The 21,998-nt window shown below is 42.3% G+C and overlaps 1 protein-coding gene across 14 annotated transcripts in view; it reads left to right on the top strand.

The window, feature by feature from the left end:
- Shq1 (SHQ1, H/ACA ribonucleoprotein assembly factor) overlaps positions 1 to 21,998 on the top strand; it is a 120,771-nt gene that overhangs the window by 53,529 nt on the left and 45,244 nt on the right. For all 14 annotated transcript variants that reach the window (XM_063285860.1, XM_063285858.1, XM_063285859.1 and 11 more), the window contains exon 10: positions 68 to 188. In XM_063285860.1, coding sequence (XP_063141930.1) covers positions 68 to 188 — 121 coding nt within the window. The remainder of the gene's footprint in view (positions 1 to 67; positions 189 to 21,998) is intronic.

Raw genomic sequence — 21,998 nt, 5'->3', positions numbered from 1 at the left:
TCTTAACTAAGGAATTAGATTTTTTTTCTTCTTAAGGTTGACTGGATGTTTTCAAATTTTCCTTCAGGTAAGAGTGCAGTTTTGAAGTGTCTCCTGGATGTTCACAAAATCTTCCAGGAAAACGACCCAGCATATATTTTGAATGATCTCTACATCTCAGACTACTGTGTATGGATTCAGAAGGCCAAGTAAGTTGTTGTCTGTCCCTGGGTAATTTCTACATGCTTGCAGCGGTGAAACACCACTTACCTGGGAGGAAGTCTTAGTGTGAGAGTAGCGCAAAGCTCCTAAACACGTTAGAAATGACTGGATCCTAAACAGGGACATCACTGTTCGGGACTCACCTGAGCTACACAGAAGTCTGTCTCAGAGAGAGAGGGGGTGAGGGAGGGAACACACACATACACACACACATACACACACACACACACACACACACACACACACACACACACACACACACATACACACACACACACCCCTAGGAAACCGGGGGAAAGGGGAGGGCAAGGTTCATTAAGATAGGCAGTGTGATGAATTGCTTGGGGAGATAGGTGTAGGTAGATAGGATTTGATTTTTGGTGTGGGTGTCGCTGTTGCAGAATATGTGATAAAGACAGCTGAAGGAAGGAATGAGTATTTCTATTCACAATTTAGAGCATGGTTCTCAACCTGTGGGTCAAGACCCCTCTGGCCTTTCTCAGGGGTCACCTAAGACCATTGGAAAGCACAGATATTAACATTACAGTTCATAACATAGCAAAATTGCCATTATGAAGTAGCCAGGAAAATAATTTTACGATCGGAGGTCACGTGTATTAAAGGTGCACAGCATTAGGAAGGCTGAGAATCGCTGGTTTAGAAGGTACATGGCAAGTAAGGCATGTTGGCTCAAGTCCGTGTGGTATGAACTTGCCAAAAGTGGGGGAGACTATATGACTCCTAGTGGCCTGTGTCCAAAAGCTGTGCAGTTCCATAGGCTCCACCACCCCCAGGTGGACCTTAACCATGACAGATGCTCATAAACGGGTATGTGGGCCTTCTGGATCCAACTCTAATGATGTGCACAGAATTGATAACCTCCTAACTGAAAGGAAATCTCAAGACTGGGTACCTATGGCAGGGCTGTGTGTACCTGCATGTGTCCTGACATTTATATGTGTAAAAGTTACAAGATTTAAACCTAATGCAAACAAGAGCTGTGCCTTTTTTGACTGACCCCAGACTTACTGAGGTCATGTTTCAAAGTATAAGAAAATACAAATTTTACAGTCTTGCAGCATATTGAAGAGGGAGTAAAGAGACTGAACACTCACAAATAGGCTCCAGCATTTGCTGAGTAAAATTTCGTGATTTGTAGAAGTGTTCAGTGTTGCCTCAATCAAGGAAGCACAGTCGGTTGACTGTTAGCTTTAAAAGGTGGTGCATTTGTGTGTCAGGAAGAACTTGAGTAGATCTGCTTCTCGTCAGGCACAGCCAGGGATCCTCTTCAGTAGCAAGGGGCCGTTTGTTTGGTCTTACAGAGCTCTTGATTGGAGTGATTCCTCAGTGGTGTAGAACACCATGGCACAGTGTCATGTCAGTGCTGACCTAGAAGGGAGAGAAGCACAAGGCTTCTATTATGGCAGTGATTGCCTTTATACCTCTTTGGATGAACTGTGGTATGGAATTTATTTCTCATTTCTGTTCATGAGGAAGCAATCCCTTTAGAGTGCAGTGGGAAAGCCACCTGACGACCTGTTGTCTGGAGGATGCTTGGAGTTGCTCCAGACAACACCTGACCCTGCAGCACTTGGCGTCCACATCTGTGGTGGGAATCTAGATTTTGCCAGATGGAAAATTGAATCCTTAACTCCTGAGGGCTTAATGGCAGGCCATCACTTCATTTGTCTATCCTGCTGATTGAGCTTACCAATACCCTGCTGCCCTCTCTGGTGTTGCTCTTGTTGTCGTAATAAAATTCAGTTGCAGTCGTCTGCATGTAGGTGGTTTGTTCCGTGAGACCAGAGATTTTATTAACATGCAATGAGTGTGGTGGTTGGTGCCAGGATCCCATTTTTGTGAGTGCTTCTTTCTCTCCATATTGTGACATTCCTTATTAAATAACAGGGAAAACTATATTGCACTCCTCAGACAACTGTAAGTGTGCGGGTTGCTGTGGGGGTCACCAGACATCTCTTTAAGTTCTTTTTAACACTTGTTTTAAGTCATAGGAAACAGCAGAGTTCTTAGGTTCTCGGGAATTAATTGTTCCCGTGGTAATGATTTTTTTATTTGTTTTTTGTTTTGTTCTAAAAGAGAGAGAGCTTGCAGAAACTCAACTACTTTTACTTCACCAATTTGAGTGTAGCTTTTCTTTCCCTAGATAGACTAAGTTGTTTTACCGTGGTAAAATTATTGATAGCCCACTTTTCCTCTTCCGATGAAATAACACTTAATGCATCTGATTTTTATTAAACTTTCTAATTTCAGCCTTGGTTTTTTAAGTATAGCTTAGACGGTCTTTCTTGTGTTTTACCTATGAACCATCTCACTTCTAAATTAACTATAGGGTAGCCTCTTGACCATTTTTTGCCTTCATCTTTGCTGTTTTATTTTATATAGTTAAACCACCACATTTTTATGTTATACAATAGTTTATATTTTCTTTAGTCTGTACTTGGTATTTTTGATTGTAATAATAAGAAGCTGTGTAACATTTTCTTGGAAGTACCAGACAAGTATGAAATTCTGACTTGCCCAAAATCAGCATTCCATTTTTCCAGTCAGACATTTACTTTGGCAAAAGTTTCCTGAAATGCTGTCATTCCTATATTGAATCAATGAAGCTGTGGCAACAATGTAAGGTTTGCCTCATGAGAGTGTTTTGCTTTTCTATGCTATCTGCTTTTTGTGAAGCATGAAGCTTTGGATTCATATTATGAGTTTGCAAATTAATTTTTCCGGAGAAAACAAAAGAGCATTCCTTGTTTCCCGGCACTGGGACTTCCAGTGTGCTGCCTGCTGCAACCTGCATTCCCTGAGCAGCAGCCGGAGGACGGTTGAGACTGTGCTTGCAGTGATAATGATGACAATAGGTCTGTGCTTGCAGTGATAATGATGACAATAGGTCTGTGACAGTACCCACCCTGTGGGCTCAGACATTCTCCTAGGTGTGCCGTGTGTGACAACTAGTCGTCTTCACTCATGGGCTGGACAAGTGGAGTCAAAGAAAAGGTGCTGTCTTAGGAACTTTCCCAGGAGGAAAGGGATTTAATGAACCGTTTGTTTTGTTAGGAGATGCTCCCTTAGCACTTGGGTGAGAGGTCACTATGCACATCTTCCGCCTTCCGCATAGTGGAATAATGTAAGCCCTCATTCCTTCTAAAAACCTCAAGGGCCCTGTGAAAGAACACTAATCTGGGTCTATCACTATTTCTTGTGTGCACAGCAAATTTTAGTTGAATTGAATGGACCCTGTTTTTCATTGCTAAAAATGTAGTTCTGGGGCTGGTGAGAAGGCTCAACAGTTAAGAGCATTGGTTGTTCTTCCAGAGGACTGGTATTCAATTCCCAAGGTGGATCACAACAATCTAGAACATCGGGTCCAGGGCATCCGGTGCCTTCTTCTGGCCTTCACAGGCATTGCACACATGTAGTACACAGACACATTCATACAAAACACCCACACACATAAAATAAACCAAAAAAATTTTTTTTAATATAAACTTTTAAAAGCTGTAAAGTAGGGCTCAGGAGATTGCTCGCTTGTTGCCAACCCAACAGGCAATCTTGAGCTTGGTCACTGGAGTCATAGTGGAAGAGAGAACCAACTCCTGTAAGCTGTCTTCTGAAATCCACACATACACCAGGGCATTTGTATAAATGCCTCTCTCTCTCTCTCTCTCTCTCTCTCTCTCTCTCTCTCTCTCTCTCTCTCTCACACACACACACACACACACACACACACACACACACACACACAGTAAATAAGATGTAGTTTTTCTTCCTGCCTCAGTGTTTCTTGGTGGCCCACCATTATCAGTAGTTCTGTCCTCTGAGAACTGGGCAGTTTCCACCCTTTGTGTCCTTGAAATACTGGACTTATTTCCATTGAGCTGATGGTTAACTAATACTCTTGGTATATTTAAATTCCCACTCGATTTTAGCATACTTTTTCCTCAGAAGTAGTCTTATGATCCCAAAGATACTGAAGCCAGAGTCTGTGAAGGAAACAGTTTTTCCTACACACTTATTTTGAAGGTGAGAAGCCCTTGACCTCAGCTTTGGCGATTGGAAGTGAGCTTAAATCATCTCTGTGCTGTCTCACAATAGTGAGACACCTAAGACCTCGCTGATCTGCCATGCCCTGCTGCTTCCAGGCTGAGTGCTTAGCAGGGTGAGGTGTGCCTCTTGTTGCTGTGGAAGCAGAGGGGTGTGGAGTTGGCGCATATGGAGGGGTGGCATTAGTACTGGATATCCTATAGAATATTGTAAGCTTCAACCCTGTTGAGCCCTAAGGTGGGATAGATGCTAAGATAGCTGTTGGAAATGCACTGCTAAACAAGTAAGACATGTTGTCTAGCAGTATTGAGAGGTTATAGGGTCTTCAGAACTGATTAGCTGTAACATGATTAACCCTTTCTGTGAGGCACTATTAATTCCCATAGTAATGGCTTAGTTCCGTATAGAGCAGGTCGTTATAAATTAGGTCAGCACCTTCATCTCTTCCTTCCTCTGCCCAGACCCATTTTGTTCTGATATCCCATCATTCACAGGCCAGTATATGATTCTCACTAGGAGATAAGAAACTGTACTGCTATGCTTTTAGACTGCTTGAACTAGGAACTAAAATAAACCTCACGTTACTTAGTCTGAGGTATGCTTCAGTAGCAACAGAAAATGAGTTTAGACACAAAAGACGTTGAGTTAAGATCTTAAGGATTGATGACAGTTAGTCCAAGGGCTGGAAATGCATTGCAGTAGTAGACAGAGCTCCTGTCTCCTGTGTGATCAATTCTTAGCATGGGGTTGAGGGGGAGTTAAAAATAGTGACACAGGCATATGATACTAGCACTTGGGGAGCTGAGGCAGAAGGGTGGAGAGCTTGAGGCCAGCCTGGGCTAAGTGGTGAGACCTTGTGTCAGAAAACCAAATGGGGTGTGGAAGGAACAAAGTCTCAGACATAGGGAAAAGTACATGGTCTACCTAAGATCACACAAACTTGTGGATAGAACACGGGATGGGCATAGGAAAGAGGGATGAGGCTGGAGGCCCCATGGAAGCTGTGACCACTTCGTCCCGGAAGTGTTGAGCAGCAAAGAACCTGAAGCTAAGTGGTACCTGTGTGAGCGACACCATCTGATCTCATTGTAGGAACATAGGACTGGGATGGGGAGCTCAAAGCTGAAAAAGACTTGCCCCGGGGAGTCGTGATCCAGGCTGAGTAGTAGTGACTAGAGCTTGGGTGATGGCAGTGAGAGGGAGGAAGGCAGTGCTCAGAGTCAGGAGGTAAGGAGGCAGGTCAGAGAAGGGGAGAAGGGAGGCGAGAGCCAGGCTCTGACTTGGCCAGTGAACCTGACCACTGAAGGTGCCTTTGACAAAATTTAATAATACTGGAGAGGTTAGGTTGGAGAGACAAAGAAAGCAGTCTTGGAAATGCTGCCTCAGCCTTTAAGGAACACGCAGAAAAGCATGCCAAGAACATTTGGATCACAGCTGGGCAAGATGTCTGGAGAACTTGGACTGAGAAGGGGTTTGAATTAAGCAGCAATATGAAAATGCTGTCGCTTGTCTGGGACTGTGGTGCTCACATGACTATAGGAACAGTCATTCCTGGCTGAGAAAATCACGGTTCAGGGAGACAAGGAAAGCATGGGAGCAGCATGCTAGACATATTGCCTCCTCGTAGCTGTGGTTAGTAGGAGAGCAAGAGTAGACTGAAACTGCTTAGGTCAGTTTATCCTGTAGTACTCCTTTACCACTGACTGAGCCACCATCATCAGTCTGAGTTATGAGGTCATATGGGAAACTCTCACCACTCTAGTGGATCCTGAAGTTGCTACTTCTCTTGGTTTCAGTCATGTTATGGGTGAGAAACTCACGAGCTTTGGCAGTGGAAACCAGTTTCTTACTAGATGGCAGATTGTCCTCTGGAGCCCAGGTGCTAGAAAGTGGCTGGACCTAGGGGACTCAAGCCTGGTAGAGTGGGGCAGTGGCCAGCTCTGGCCATGCATGCTGAAGCTTCTGCTTTCCAAAAGCTCTCAGAGGAACCAGGTAGCCATCTACAGCCCTGAGTTTCCATGCCCTTTCTTTCAGTGGAGATGGTATAGATCCATTGGTTTGTAATTCTAGGAGGTGGAGAAGGGGTTGGCCCCAGTGGTCATTCTCTCTTCCGTCCGTAACCTTGGTCACAGCAGCTTGGAGAGGTACTTGTGGCGTGATTTATACTACTCAGGGCCCAGAGTGTACCAGAAACACTCACCACCTCATGCAGACAAAGACAGGGTCTCCCTGTCACTGATATTTATAGTGAGCCTACAGGCCAAGGACTTCTGACTAAATTAAAGCCTATACTTTGAGGCAGAGGCAGGTGGGCTTCTGTGAGTTAGAGGCTAGCGTAGTCTACATAGCAAGCTCCAGACAGCCAGGGTTACACAAAGAGACCTCATGTCAGAAAACTAGAAAAGAAAATGAAATAAGGGAGAATGATTGTGAAATACACAGACCCAAACCTCAGACCTACATAAGCATATACATCCATATACAAAACCATGCAAGTATACACGTGCGTGTGCGTGCGCGCACACATACACACACACACACACACACACACACACACACACACACACAAAATTATTTAAAGTAGGATAAAATGAAGACAGAACAACAACAAAAGCCCTCTCCTGGGAGGCCTGCTCTTTTCTGAAAGGGAACTAAGAAGGAATGGGTCTGGGGGAGAGGGATGGGGGTGGGGAGTGGGAGAGTAGGGGAAGGGAAACTATAGCTGGGATGTATTATATGAGAGAACTAAAAACAAACTTTCTCATGAACCCTTAACATTCTGCAATCTTATGTAGTCTAAGGAGAGCAGCTTTTCCCAATGTTCTCTGCTGAACTACTGGTGGTACGGTAAAGGCCCATGGAGTAGACCCCTTCTCTGTGGCCACACCGGTGGATACAAGGGACTGGATATTAGTGCTGTAGTAATCTTTTCTTGTGGAGCTAAATTCTCCTTCTAGCTAGGCTGAGTTTGTGGATTTAATTAGAAATAAACAGTGAAACTGAAGGGCAACCTGCCTTGCCCGTATAGGCATCTTACCAGGAATGCTTTCAACTCAAGGTTTAACATGCTTGGATTGATCACGGTTGCACTGTGAAATTCCTACACATTTGTCCTTAGAAGACAGTGTGACACTCACCAGACAAGTAACTTCCCACATCAAGTCAACCACCCATAGTATCTGCCTGTCACTTTGCAGCCTTAATTTAGCCAGAAGTCCTTAACCCTGTAGGCAGATTGGGGGTGGGAGGTGGGAAGACCTCATCTTAAAAAAATAAACCAGATTGGGGGCCTATTGGACTTTCTCCATACACTCTCACCGAGTCCCCAGTGCTGAGGCCTCTGCTGCGTCTGACCTTTTACATGGCTGTTGGCTTGAACTCAAGTCTTCATGCTTGTGCAGCAGTCACTTTTCCCCTGAGTCATCTCAGTTCAGTGGATGTTTTATTTTAATGTAGTTTTACACTCACAGAAGACTTGCAAAGATAGTCCAGACTTCATGTTGAGTGCTGTGGTGGTGTCAGTAATGAGTCGCCAGCGTTGACACATCCTACTGATTGAAGGTTTGCTTTTCCCAGTTTTAACCCAATGTCTACCTTTTGTTGTTGCTTAGGCTGAAGTAGAGCCCAAGTCAGTTCCTTAGACGTTTGATTATCCAGGAGCTTAAATGCCTTTGAAAGGTCCTGAAATACTGTAGAGATACTCTCATCTGAGATCCGAATCATCACAGATCTCAGCCTTGTAGAGGAGTGGTTGGGGATTTTCAAAAACTTCAAATTATAACTCTCAGGTCATGTATGTAGACTTGTATGGACATCAATGTATTGATGCAGTAATAAAATACAACACTGTGAGAATAACCGGCAAGACTGTGTGCCTTCCCATTTTCTTATGGCGGAGATTAGGGGGAAAAGTGTTGATAGGAGCCATGTAAAAAAGAACAGCTTTCAACAGTGCATGGGCACGCGGGTGCCTTGCCCGTCTAAGGAATAGTGTGTGTTCCCAGCCCATTGTAGCTTTCACTGGGTTCCCTTTGCCTCTGAACCCTATGCTCCTCCTCTGTGGCTCTGGCCTCTTCAGCCTCTTGGAGCTGTGATTTACAGGATGAACAAATGGTGTTTCCTTTCACCTCATTGCTCTTTTCCATTTCTATGTCTTAAAACTCCAGGTCAGTGTGGGTGGTGATGTGTCAAGTGAGTTTTGTAAACCACGTTCTGAACCTCACGGAGAGTTTCCCCTGTCCCTGAACGCCGTGATAGCTTACTCAAGGAGGAGGTTCACATTGATTAATGTGGCGTGTGTGCGGTTATCATGCTCAGAACGCGCTCTGTTTAAGGAGAGCTTTGTCAGGAGCAGTCTCTGAATGGAGTCACAAAAAAAGCTTTTTAAAAAACTGACAACTTCAAGTACAATTTCCTTTTCTTCTGCCTATTATGATTGAAACCCAATCCTTGTTATAACATAATTATCTTAACTGAAGCCAGCAGGGAGTTGCTGCCTTATTGTAAGGGGTGTGACATCCCCTAAATAAATAGAGGATTAATTACATTCACAGCGTGTTGTGAAGGTGATGAGATTGATTGTGGTCGTTTGACTTGTCCCATTTCCTGCTCTGACTACATCCTGAATAAATAGAAGCGGGGAGAGTGAGAGCAGGAGCTCCCAAGCATGTCACTGGCCTGGCCACCGGGTACTGACAGAGCACCTTTGGGACAGTTCCAGATTTTACATCCTTTATGTGACACTTACTTTATATAATTCTGTAATTCATTGTTCTTTTACTGTTTCCAATTTAAAGCCTTATTTCCAGAGATAATTTTTATTTCAAGGATATAGATAATAGCAGAGCGTTTAAGGAATTTGACCATTTTGTTGTTTGAGATTAGCTCTCACTGTGTAGCCTAGACTAGTCTTGAATTCATGCTTGTTTTAGACTCTCAGAGCTGAGATTACAGGGGTGTACCAGCATATCCCGTCAACAAAACGTATAGTGTGTATTATGGATTAATGTATTAATCTCTCCTCTTCCTTTCTCCCTCTCCTTTCTTTTCCTTGCAGTTCTGGGGAATCAAGCCAGGGCCTTACACATACTGTCAATACTCTACCACTGGATGGCATCCCCAGCCCCAAGTCAACATATATATGGTTCATGTTTAGATATTTTTAATTAGTTGGCCTACTAGAAAGCTTAAAGATAATATTGACTGTTGGGATTTATCCATTTTGCAAAGGAACTTAGCATTGTTAAACTTAATGAATTTGTATCATTATGAAATTGATCATATTCTGTTTTATGTTTGCTTTACCATCTGTTTCTAGAAAATTTTAAGTGTTCTAAATTGATTCATTTATTTATTCTCTGTTTTCTGCTACTATGACTTCCTCGATGAGTTGTGGTTACCACAGTGGGCTCATAAACACAGTTGTGTGGGATAAAGGGAACTTGTACTAGACCTTCTCCCACCGAGCTGTTAGCAATGATTAAGCTTTTCTGACATTGTGTATGTGGCGGAAAGTTTGTGCAGTGGATGGTACACTGTTAGGTTTGGGTCTCGCAGCCTTTGTCAAAAAGAGCTACTGCTTCCTGGAGCAGTTCTCCATAGCTCTAAGGAGAAGTGTAGCCATTACTCCATGTTTCTGAGAGCCTGAAATATGGCTAGGTCCAGAGGTTGCCTTTCCTAGGAAATTAAGAGATGGGGTTAGGAGTTCTTGGCACTGTTTCAGTTACGTCACAGGCCTGGAAGCTGAGGCTGCAGCCAGCCCCTCTCCAGCACATGTGCAGGGGCTCCCCGCTGCTACTCACTTGTGGGCAGAGTGGATTTCTAGGGTACCACAGCTTGGCTTTACTTAACTTTGCTTTTTGTGTTTTTCCCATTTAATTTACTCTTGTTGTAGGGAGGGAGAGGCACCCATGGACGTGAGAGGACAGCTAGTGGAGTTAGTTCTGTCAGGGATTGAACTCCGGTTGTCAGACCTGCTCTTGCTGCCCTGCTTTGGGGCTTCTAATGAGTTCATTCATGAAGTAAAGAACAAGAACAATGTGTCATTTTGAGAAAAACAGAATAGAATTTAAAATAGATGATCATATTTTATTCCAGTGTATTAATTTAAAACATTAAAGAGCAAAAGCTGAGGTTAGGGAGAGAGCTCCGCTGGTAGAAGACATGCTGTAGTAGCACCGGGACCTGAGGTTGACATCAGAACTCATGTGAAGAAGCCATGTATGGTGGTGTCTGTGTGTAACCCTGAGGCTGCCTGGTCAGCCAGCCTACCCAACTAGGCAATGGGATGTTTTAAATGGAATGTCTCCTATAAATCTCTGGCATTCGGCAGCTGTTTGGGAAGGGTTAGGAAGTGTGGCCTCTTTGGAGGTGTGTCTCTAGGGAGTGGGCTTGTGGCTCCAAAGGGCTCCTCCCTCCCTAGTGTGCTCTGTGGTTCCTATCTGTGAGCTGGGGATATGAGCTCTAAGCTAAGTAACTGCTCTAGCTCCACGCCTTCCTCGACACCATGTTCCTGCTCTCTGGGACTGTAAGCCCCACCAGAACCCTTCTCTCTATAAGTGCCTTGGCCATGGTGTTTTATCACAGCAATAGAAAAGTAACTAAGACAGGCAAGTTCCAGGTTAAGTGAGAGATGCTGTCTCAAAACCTCATAAAAACCAAACAGGTAGAAAACTTGTCTAGGAAGACATCGGGCATGGACTTCTGGCTTTCTCATGCGTATTCTCTCTCTCTCTCTCTCTCTCTCTCTCTCTCTCTCTCTAAGGAAATTGTAAAACGAGCACTAGATAGATAGCATTCTAAGGGAAAAGGGGAATGTAATTTGAAATGGACAGTCTTATGTGAGGTGAGACATGGGGTTAACCTCTAAGTGTATGATCCCTTCAAGTTTAGATTTTGTGATTTCATTTTTCATGGGCCTAGTGAACTCTGCTCTGTGAGGGGGTTTCCTAGGGATGAAGGTTTTACTGAACTTGGTACTCCAACATGAAGCAAAGTGCCTGACCCTTTTTAATAATGCTCAGTAAATGCTCAATGTATTGAGAAGTTCTAAAGCAGTAAAATCTATTTAGGTAATGTAACACCAGAACAGAGTAGTATTGTAGCAGGGGCCTGGGTGCGCAAAAGTGAGAATGTATCTTTCTGGCACCATCAGTTCAGAGTGTGGTGCTGAGGCTGGCCAAACAGCTTCTCAGAGGAGTCAGACTCAACAATTAACTACCTAACTCCAGTCCTGCAGCCATTTGTTGTTACCTTGTACAGAGACAGGTCATTTGCAGAGAAGAAAGATGCTCCCCACTTCAAGTCCAGAATGTTCTCTACATCTTTAACCTCTCCAGATCGTGTGTCTCAAGAGAAGACAGTGATTTGTGGGTGACTGAAAGGCATTATGTGTAACCATTGTTTTTATCCTGTGAATGACGATGTCTGAGATCAGCTCACCCAGTTTATTTGGAATATTTAACATGTGACTGTTTCTGTTCATACGTAGAGGTCCATTTGTTAAAATGAAGTCAGAGGATAATTGAACCCAAAAGGTACTGAGTACCTGCTACTGCAGGCGAACTTCATGCTGGATAGCATATGAGAGTCACAGTTTCTGCATCAGAACACCCACTGTCAAGGATAGTTAGTTGGAAGTTGGTGTGTAGGAAGCAATGATATTATTCATAAAAGTCATAGCTGGAAAATACACAGAGAAAGAAAGCAGCATATGTAGAGAGAATAGTCATAGAGCAAAACCTCACAAGGAAGCATAGTAATGATAATAAAAAGTGGCTAGTTTGTACACTCATGGGAGACTTTTCTATTTCATACGGAGATCTTGGTATGTATTTTATATTTTATATATTTTATATAATCCCTCCTCCCCCTATGTTGTACCTATGTTACCAGGTGGTAGAATGTCCCCTGTAATATCTGTAGTGTTGCCTGCTCTGAGTCCTGTACTGTATGAGGTACCTCTGTCACAGCTACACACACACACACACACACACACACACACACACAAAACACACACACACACTATATATATATACATATGTATAACTATGTAGTATACCTGGTCCAGGGCAAATACCATTTCTTTCTCTTTCTTTCTAGAACCCAGAGATATATTTTCTGAGCCAGGAGTGCAGCAATTTCTCACATATAGTTTTATGAACGCATGCACCACTCCAAGGAAGCATGCCAACCAGTTTAGATTGTATTTTTGTGCATAGTATATCCTGATGCTTCAGGAGAATGGCATTTAGTTCTTACTGGAAGGAATTGACTTTCTTTCAACGTGATGTGTAAAATCCCAGTGGTCAGCACATGTCCTGCTACTTGTCTTAATAGCCATGGCAGTTAGAAAGGACTTGAACTGTGTCTGGAAGCTGAAGTGATGTGAGATAAACCTCTGGCAGAGGCCTTCCACTGCACTCACGGACCTCAGTATCCCAGAGCACAGGTTTCAAGGCAGTCTTCTGAGCGTACGACCTGTGTGCCCTCCCACTGTAGATGCTTTGCTGCAGTCACATTTCTCACTTAGCTTCTGTCAGCTCTGCTTGGTAGACCTAGACTCTTCTTAGCCTCCTGTCACAAAGGCCAGCCTTGCTTCAGGTGCTTCAAAAAGAGTTTTAAAAGCCACCCAGAGCATCGCTGCTATGTGTTCATGTCAGTGTAACACTTTTCCACGAGTTTCCTGCCATGCCTGAGCACAGCTCAGAAGTTTTACCAAATACACACATAGTTCCACATCTGTTAGAGTCTTGTTATGTTAAGTAGTGGTAGTTGTGCTGCTGATGTTGCTGTTGTATTTGGGGCAAGCATGTGTTCATCCACCTCTTCATTCAGAGAGTTCCTACCATGGGCAAGGTTCTCTGCTAAGGACCTGAGCCTGTGGTAGAAAACAAAATGTAGCCGGCTGCACTGCTCCTCCAGCTTAGTGTCATCCAGAGAGAAGTATTTGTCAGAGTCATATGCACAGAAAGAGAAACATTGAACGTGCTGAAAAATATATATAAAGATAGACAAACAGACAGAGAAACAGACAGACAGGGACTTAGTCTGTCAAAGGGCGTAGGAGGAAAAGGAGATGTCTTAGGAGAGCACTCCTTAGAGGAAATATGTGATTAAATACTCATGACACGGGGTTGTGGACTTCTGGAAACTACAATGGATTCATGTGCCAAGATCCTGTGACAGAAGAGATTTCTATAGGTGTTCAAGAAATTGAAAAGATGTTCATGGTGGCACGCACACACATGTGCCTGCACACACGCATACATGCATACACCACCACCACCACCACCACCACCACCACCACCACCACCACCAACAACAACAACAACAACAACAACAACACAGGGTGAAAGGAGCATGTGAGCAGAAGGTCAGGATGAAGCTGATGGGCGGCTGAGCCTACTGTGCAGCTCCTTCCAGTGTGGAGGAGTTCATGGTACATAAAGGACTCCGCAATGGGGAGTGCTCTTTAAGCAGGTGTGAGGGCTACGCGAGACATCCTCAGGGATGAGTGCAGCCTCTGTAGGGAAGGAAGATTAAGGAACTAAGATAGATTCTGGGAAGAGCAGAAAACAGTGCCTGGGTTTGTGGTTTATGCAGCTAACCAGTAATGACATTTAGGGTAAGGCTTGGGATATTGGCTTTTATTAGAGAAATTCCGCTGACTGTGGAACTTAGCCTCTTTTAGAATTTGTAATCCTACTGATCCTAGGAAGTTGCTACTTTTCTCCTTTGTCTCTGTTATTGCTTCCTTCCTTATTTAAAATAACTGTTAAGGCTAGCACAGTGGCTCGGTGTAAAGGTGCTTACTGCCAAACCTGAGGATTTGAGTTCAAACCCTGGGACCTGCATGGCCAGAAAAGAGAAAGTACTCTCAAAAGCTGTCCTCCGACCTCATGCACACCATCCCACTAAAGCAAATAAATAAATGTAATTAAGAAATAAATAACATAACCATTAATGGTTAAACAGAACCATTTATTTAGGGGTTGGCTTTTATGACCTTTTTGTGTGTGTATTTATAGAGTATGGTTGCTTTCTTAAAATGTTTCCTTAAGAAATAAAATAAGAAAATACAGTAGTATAGTATTTACATGCAGTTAAAGAACAATTTCAAACTGAGCACAGGGGTCTTGTCACCAGCCCTAAGAGACAGAACCAGTTTCTCAGAGGCTGTGAGGCCAGCCCCTCATCTAATTACAGGACCCCCAACTTCATGTTCATCAGTATTTTTCTTTCCTTTCTGGTTTTACCATTTATGTTCTCGTCCCAAATTTGTTGTGTAGTTGTACTTGTTTTAAGTCTTACATGCTTAGAATCATTTTATATCTCACCCCTCCCCTTAATATCGATGTCAGATGATGCCCACAGAGCTATGGCTCCTGTGTGCATTCTGCCATTGTCTGAGTGCTGTAAGTTCTCACTGTTTCTGGGGCTGTTAGGACTGTTGGAAACGCTACCCTGGCTATCACAGCATGTGGCTTAGTGGTGTTGGGTGTAGAACCTAGGCCTCATGCAAACAGTCCACTACTGATCTACATCCCCAGCACACAGTGACTGGGAAGCCTTCTTCTTAGTAATGGGATTGCTGGAATCTGGAGAGTGAGTAATTGCTGGGCAGACTTCCCTGGGTAAATCAAATTGTTATGCAAACTGGTTGTGGCAACTAAGACCTTATTCTAACTGTGTAGCATTCCCCTGGTTCTAATTTCATGCTAATACTTACTTTAAACTTAGTCTTATAGTCTGACAAACGAGATCAGGCGCTTTCCAGCTTGTCTGGCTATAGATAAGATTTGACAGTCTGAAGGAGTGTGACATTATTTCTTTTATTATTTTTGTTTGTATTATCTTGGTTATCGATAAGCCAAAGCATCTTTATGTGTATTCTTTAGCCATTGGTGTTGCTTGTGCTGTGAAATACTCATGTCTCATAATTCCCTATTTCCCCAAGAAGGTTGTCTTTCATTTTTGACTTGCAGGATTCCTCAGACCTGCTGGTTGCTAGCCCTTTATTAGTTAAATATGTTGTGTTCCTCCCAGTTTGTAGTGTCTTTCAGTCTTGTTGAGTCTTTATAAACAGAAGACTTTTATGTCAGTGCAGACTCCATCAGTGTGCTCCTTTTGGCTCTGCTTTTTGTTTCTTGTCTTAGAAGTTCTTTATGTTGAACGAACATCATAAAGACACTCTCTTGCGGCATCTAACTTTTTATTGTTTTGTGATTAGCATTATAGGTTCTTAGACCATCTGGAGCTGATTTTTATATGTTATGAAATAGGGATCCCATTTCATTGTTTTCCCATATGGATTACCTTAACCCAGCTTCCTTTATTAAATAGTCTAGCCTTTTGTTGTCCTCTATCATAAATCACGTTTACATGGATAGATGTATGGATCTGTTTCTGGGTCGTCTGTTCAGTTCCAAGGATTTACTTGTGTATTATGTGCCGATAACATACTTTCTTAATTACTATAGCTTTGTATCTTAGAATCAGCTTGTCAGAGTTCCATGAAAAAACACTGTGATAGCATTACTTTGGGTCCATTAATCAGTTTAGGGAGACTAAAACCTTTAGTCTTTTAAATAACATTGTATGTCTCTACATTTTCCTTATTGTCTTTCAATAAAATTTTGTAATTTTTTTCTATAAAAGGCTTCTGCTTTTTTTTTTTAGATTTATTGTTTCATTTTTGGATTGCTGTTACAATAGAATCCTTTTTAAACAGTTACTTTCATGCTGCCTATTTCAATTGCACGGAAATCATCCCAGTCCTTGTCTTCAAGCGAGCACTTGCGCTTTAGTTTTCTTGTAGATGATGGGACTAAAGTACAGCTGGATGCTTTCCTTTCCACATGCTCTCCCTCCTCCTCCCCCCTCCTTCTTCTTCCTCCTCCCTTTTTCTTCTTTTGGTCTTTGAATCCTTTTCACCTTGTTGTTGTAGTCTTCTTGCACAGTGCTAAGTAGATTTGGTGGTAATTATTCCCCTTTCTCAGCATACTTTCATAGATGGCCTCTATCAGTGGAAAGGGCTCCTGTTATTCTTGGTGTTCAGAGTTTTGATTCTAAGTGGTTGTTCAGTCTTACTGCATATTTTCCCTCATTTTTCAGTGATTTTAAAGTTTTCTCCTTTGATACGTAATGAATGACCTTGTGCAAATCTCCTGACGTAAACTAGGCCATGCATTTGTGTCTTAAGCGCGGTTAATCGTCTCACTGTGATGTGGACCACACTCATCTGTGTGCTGTATGTAGGCTCTTGTACTCCAGGGAAGCTGAGGAGGACTGGGATTGGCCTGTGCAGTTCCTTTTTCTTTCACAGGCTCAGCACTGCCATTAAGGTTAGCCCAGCCTAATTTAAAAAGGAAAAAAATGGGAGCATCCATTTCTCTAGCGTGAGGAATAGTGTACATAGGATGGAGAGTAACTATTGCTTGACTCTTAAATAGAATTGTCTTTGTGGAGAAATTTAACTGTTCAATCCTTCCAAGTGATGCAGACCATTCTGGTTATTTCTCTTGGAGTGAGTTTATTTAGGTTAATCTTGTAGGATAGCATAAATGTAATAGGTGTTGTCATGGTGTGGTCATACACAGGGGCCACGCTTTACTCTCCTTCATTCCCATCCCACTGTACTCCCTTTTGTCCCCTCCCTCCAGCTGGGTCCCTGCTTCCCGAAGTCGCCCCCTCTGCTTTGCTGTTACATGGACATCATTACCCTGTCTCTTGTTCCCTTTAGGATCGCTCCTCTCCTCTTCTGCTCCCCCTTCTAATCTCAGGACAAACACATGTGTGCATATATACACTCATGTAATTTTAAGTTTCATGTACAATACATAAGTCTGTTTATTTGGCTTAACGTGATTTTCAGTTGAATCTATCAAGTTCCTGTAAATATCAGTTTTATTTATGGTTGCATGAACACTTGTATGTGTTACTACGGTTTTTTTTTATCCATTCATCTGCTTATAGATGTCTAGATTTGTTACATTTCTTATTGTAAATAACACCGCAGTAAAATAAATGTGCAAGTATCTGTGGTGTATTGACCAAGAGTTCTAGTCCATGCCTGAGAAATTTAGGTCATAGGACAGTTCTAGCTTCAGTTTTTTGAGGAAACTCTATACTAATTTCCATAGCGGCTGCAAAACTTAACATTCCTACTAACAGCCAATAAGAGTCCTTTTCCTCACTTCCCCCCCCCCCCGCCCCAGTGTTTGTTATCCTTTGTTTTCTTGATTTTAGTAGTTCTGGTTGGAGTGAAGTGGACCCTCCAAACAGTTTTAATTTGCATGTTCCCCCCGCCAAGCCTATTGGGCACACGTTTTAGTATTTATTGGCTGTGTTTTTCTCCCTTGGGGGGCGATTTTATCGCTTGCCTGTTTATTGATTGGATGGTTTGGGATTTTGGATTTTGGATTTTTGCTGTTGGACGTTTGCAGTTCTTTATATACCATGAATATCAATCTTGTGTCTAGTGGATAAAATGGCAGACATCTCCCCCATTCTGTGATCACCTCTTAACTCCCGTGATTGTCCCCGTTGTTGAGCAGAAGCATCCTAATTTCATGAAGTCCTGTTTGTCAATTCTGGAGGTATTTTTCCTATGCTGTTCAAGGCCTGTTCTCAAACAATAAAAGAATGGGGTGGGGGGACTTATGATAAATCCAGCCACAGTGGTGTGGAGGAAAAACAACAACAACAACAACAACAACAACTTCTCATGGATTACACAAGATCACACACATGCAGACGAATGAAATAAAGAACCCAGAAGTCAACAGTTATAGCCATTGAACTTTTGAAACATGCACCCCACCTTCTCCTCATGGGATGGACCCTCCCACATCAATTTCTAATCAAGAAAAAGACCCTACAGACCTATAGGTGATCTGGATGGACACATTTTCTCAAATGAGCTTCCTTTTTCCAAATGTGTCTAAGTTTGTGTCAAGTTGGCAAAAACCAACCAACACACCATTCCTAACACTGTTTTTGTTTGTTTGTTGTTTTGATGGCCTGTGGTGACTAAAAGGGGCATTGTTCCCTCATACCCCCCAATTTTAGAATGACTTCATTTAAACTCATCTTACATATGTATAATTATATATTTTAGAAAGCTTCTGTAGTTGTAGGTTCCCAAGTGGCTTTTTCACAAGTCTTTAGTGGTTGGTTGGTTGATTGGTTGGTTGGTTGGTTGGTTGGTTTTTAAACTGTTGTGAAAGAGATTTCTACCGCCACTCCCCGATTTACTTCTTGGTGAGTTCACTATAGATATACAAAAAAGATTTTGATTTCTATATCAATTTTGTACCCTGCTCCTTTGCTAAATGTGTTTATAAATCTAAGAACTTTCTGGTGAAGTTTATAGGTTCTTTTAATTATATGTTCATATATCGTCAGACAGATAAATTAACCCCTTCCTTCCCTGTTTGTGTACCTTTTGTTTCCTTCTCGTGTCTTCCTGCAATAGCTAAGACTTTAAACACTAATACTGATTATGAGTGGAAATCTTAGGCACCATAGTTTATTCCAGACAGTAGGGAAATGCTCTTGGTTTTTCCCTACTTAGCATGACATGGGCTGCGGGTGTATTGTATTAGCCTTTATTTCACTGAGCTGTGTTCCATCTATTTCCAGTTTGTTCAGGGATTTTAAATCATGAAAAACAATGTTGAATTTTGTTGATGTCCTTTTGTGAGTAATCGAGATGCCTATGTAGCTTCTTTCCTTAAATCTGTTTATATGCTGAATTGTGTATGTTGAAGCAACTTTGCATTCTGGAAGTAATACCAGTCATGATGTCTGATCTTTTTAATGTGTTCTTGAATTCAGTTTGCACTGGTTTTATTGAGAATGTTTGCATCTATGTTCACTGGGAAGTTGGTCTATAGTTTTCTACTTTTTCCATGTCTAGTTTTGGTGTCAGTGTAATGCTGGCTTTATAAACTGCTGTTAATAGTGTCTCTTCATTCTATTTTCTGGAACAGTTTAGGGAACTTGGCGTTGCTCTTTTTAAAGGTTCAGCAAACATCACCGGTGAATTCACTTGGGCCTGGACTCTACGTTGTTGAAGGCTTTTTATTACTGCTCCAGTCTTCTTGAATGTTATGGGTCTGTCTGTTTGTATCTTCATAATTTTGTTAGGTCATATATACCTAGGAGATTACTCATTTATTCTAAACTTAGCAGATTTTGGACCATAAATTTTCAAACTACTGTCTGATGACTTTCTGTGTTTTATTGGAATCTGTAAAAACCACTTCCTCCATCTCTAGTTTTAGCTTTTTTCTTTCTGTGGGTTTGTTTGGCTAGAGGGTTATCAGTCACACTTGCTTTACTTTAGTTTTGTTTTGTTTTTCCAAAGAAGTGACTCTTTGTTTGATCTGTATGTCTGTTTACTCTGCTCTGTTCATTTCTGCCCACTCTGTTGCTCCTGGCCGTCGGCTGCTTTGGGGTTTATTGATCATGTTTTCTGTGACTTTGTGGTGACAGGAATCCTCAGACTACTTGAGGTCTTTCTGTTTCGTTTAAAATAAGCTTTTATAACTAGAAACTTTCCTCTTAAAAATGCCCTGCCTGGCCAGGCCTGATGAGGATTGCTGATTTCAGGGTCTACAGAGGGGGTTCCAGCACAGCCAGGTCCAGATCTACACAGAGAAACCTGTCTCTAAAAACGAGGAGGTTCTTGCTTGTGCACGGAAGGCTCTGGGAGGCTCTGCTCACGTTTTCACTTGCTTCCGGAATGTTTTGATCCACGGTCATTCAGGGCTGTGTTGTTCAGTCGCCACGTGTTTGTGTGCGTTTTGAAGATTTTCCTGCCATTTGGTTTGTAGTTTCACTGCACTGTGCTCTGATAAGATGTGTTTGTCCTGATTCTTTTGTGTTTCTTAAGACTTGATTCGTGGCCTGGAATGTAGTCTGTTGTTAGAAAGCTTGGCTGCTGAGAAGAATAGGGATTCTGTTTCCTTTGGTTGGAACGTTTTGTAGATATGACCTATGTTGACCTATGTTGCAGTTGGACTCTGAAGTTTCCTTACCTCTTTTTTCAATTGGATGACCTATTCAGAGATTAGAGTGAGATATCAAATCACCCACTAGTATTCTGTTAGAACCTATCTGACCTGTGTCCGTTACTGTTTGTTTTATGAAATAGCTTCCCTTAATAATGTGAGGTGGCCTTCTTCACATCTTCTGAATAATTTTGGTTTAAAATCTATTCTGTCAGATATAAGAATAGCCATGCCAACTTCTAAAATTATTACCATTCACTTGATAGGTTGTTTTCCATTCGCTCAGTTTGTATGTGTCTTTACCTATTAGATGGTTTCTAGGAGGCAATAAAAGGGTGTGCCTAGCATTTTAACCTACTCAGAAGGTTTCTGTCTCTTTGTTGGTGGGTTGAGGTCATTCCCATTTAAGGTTATTATCAAAAGATGTTAATAATTTCTATAATTTTGATGTTTTTTTCTGGTTGGAGTACTGTTTGTTCTTTGCTTTCACACTATTAATATCAGGTGTTTGGCCAGCTGTGTTGGGCGTAAGAGATTCCTTCCAGCCTTTTCTTTTTTTTTTTTTTTTTTTTTTTGTATAAACAACCAATTTATTCTTCATTTTTATAAAACTGAGAAAATATACATTCTTTTGAAATATTTCACAAAAATATACTTTCATGTCAACCAGATCTATTGTAATCAATTTAATTTACCATATAATATTCCTTTCTAGGACCATACTTCATGTTAAAGAATATTCAATTTTTTCTCTATTACAAACATAGAATTGGTTTATACATTAGTACTATTATTTTTGTAGGAGTCATTTAGTCCTGTTAGCACAGAGACTAGAATGCCTGAGGGATAGAGGGGGCTGGGTAGAGAACCATGTTCTAAAATAACACCATTCATACGATGCTTTGTGTGTGTTCGAGACAGAGTTATCCATAGCCTAGGCTGGCCTAGAACCTGCTACTTGCAAGGACCACTCAGAACTCCCGATCCTTCTGCCCCATGTGAATGCTGGGTGCATTAGTGTATACCACCGATTACTCTGTTATCTGCACGTCTGTGCTGGATACATGGCAAGCAGAAGCCCGTTATTGTGCTTCCTTCTCACAGTAGCTGGCTTAGCCCACCTTCTAATGGTGCCATGGAAATTATGCCTGAGATTTCTGGGGGCAGGTCGGCACATGGACACAGTAGACTGCCGAGTGGCACCGATGGGGGCAGCAGTATACTGTTTCATTAGCCTCAGTTTCCTTTCTCTGTCTCCCCAGCACAGATGGGCCAGACTCCTTGCAACAGTGTTCTGCTAAGGGTCACACATAGATGCATTTCTCTGCAGAGCAGCAGAAGCAGTCGCCGCCAGCCTGGGTCTGGGGAACGCCTTCTAGCCTTTTCTTTGTTCAGCCATTCCTTTCCTGAAATGTTTTGTTCCCTCTGGTCTTATGATTGAGACCGTCTTTCTCTCCCCTCTGTATAATATTCCTGTGATTTTTGCAGTGCTGGTTTGGTGGTCATGAACTGCCTTAGGTTGTGCTTGCCTTGAAATGCCCTTATTTTTCTTTTAATTTAAAAAAAAAGCTTTGCTGGATATAACGCGCGGCCAGCAGTTATATACTGTCAGGTCTTGAAATATATCATTCCATGCTGTCCTGGCTTCAAGAGTTGCTGACCAGAGATCTGCTATTCCTGTCTTCGCTGGCGAGTTGGCATTTTCCCCTTCCCACTTTG

The sequence above is a fragment of the Rattus norvegicus genome, chromosome 4 (genome assembly GCF_036323735.1).
Source record: "Rattus norvegicus strain BN/NHsdMcwi chromosome 4, GRCr8, whole genome shotgun sequence".
NCBI lineage: Eukaryota > Metazoa > Chordata > Mammalia > Rodentia > Muridae > Rattus > Rattus norvegicus.
The sequence above is the reverse complement of the archived record's forward strand: the minus strand, read 5'-3'. Positions and strand labels throughout refer to the sequence as shown.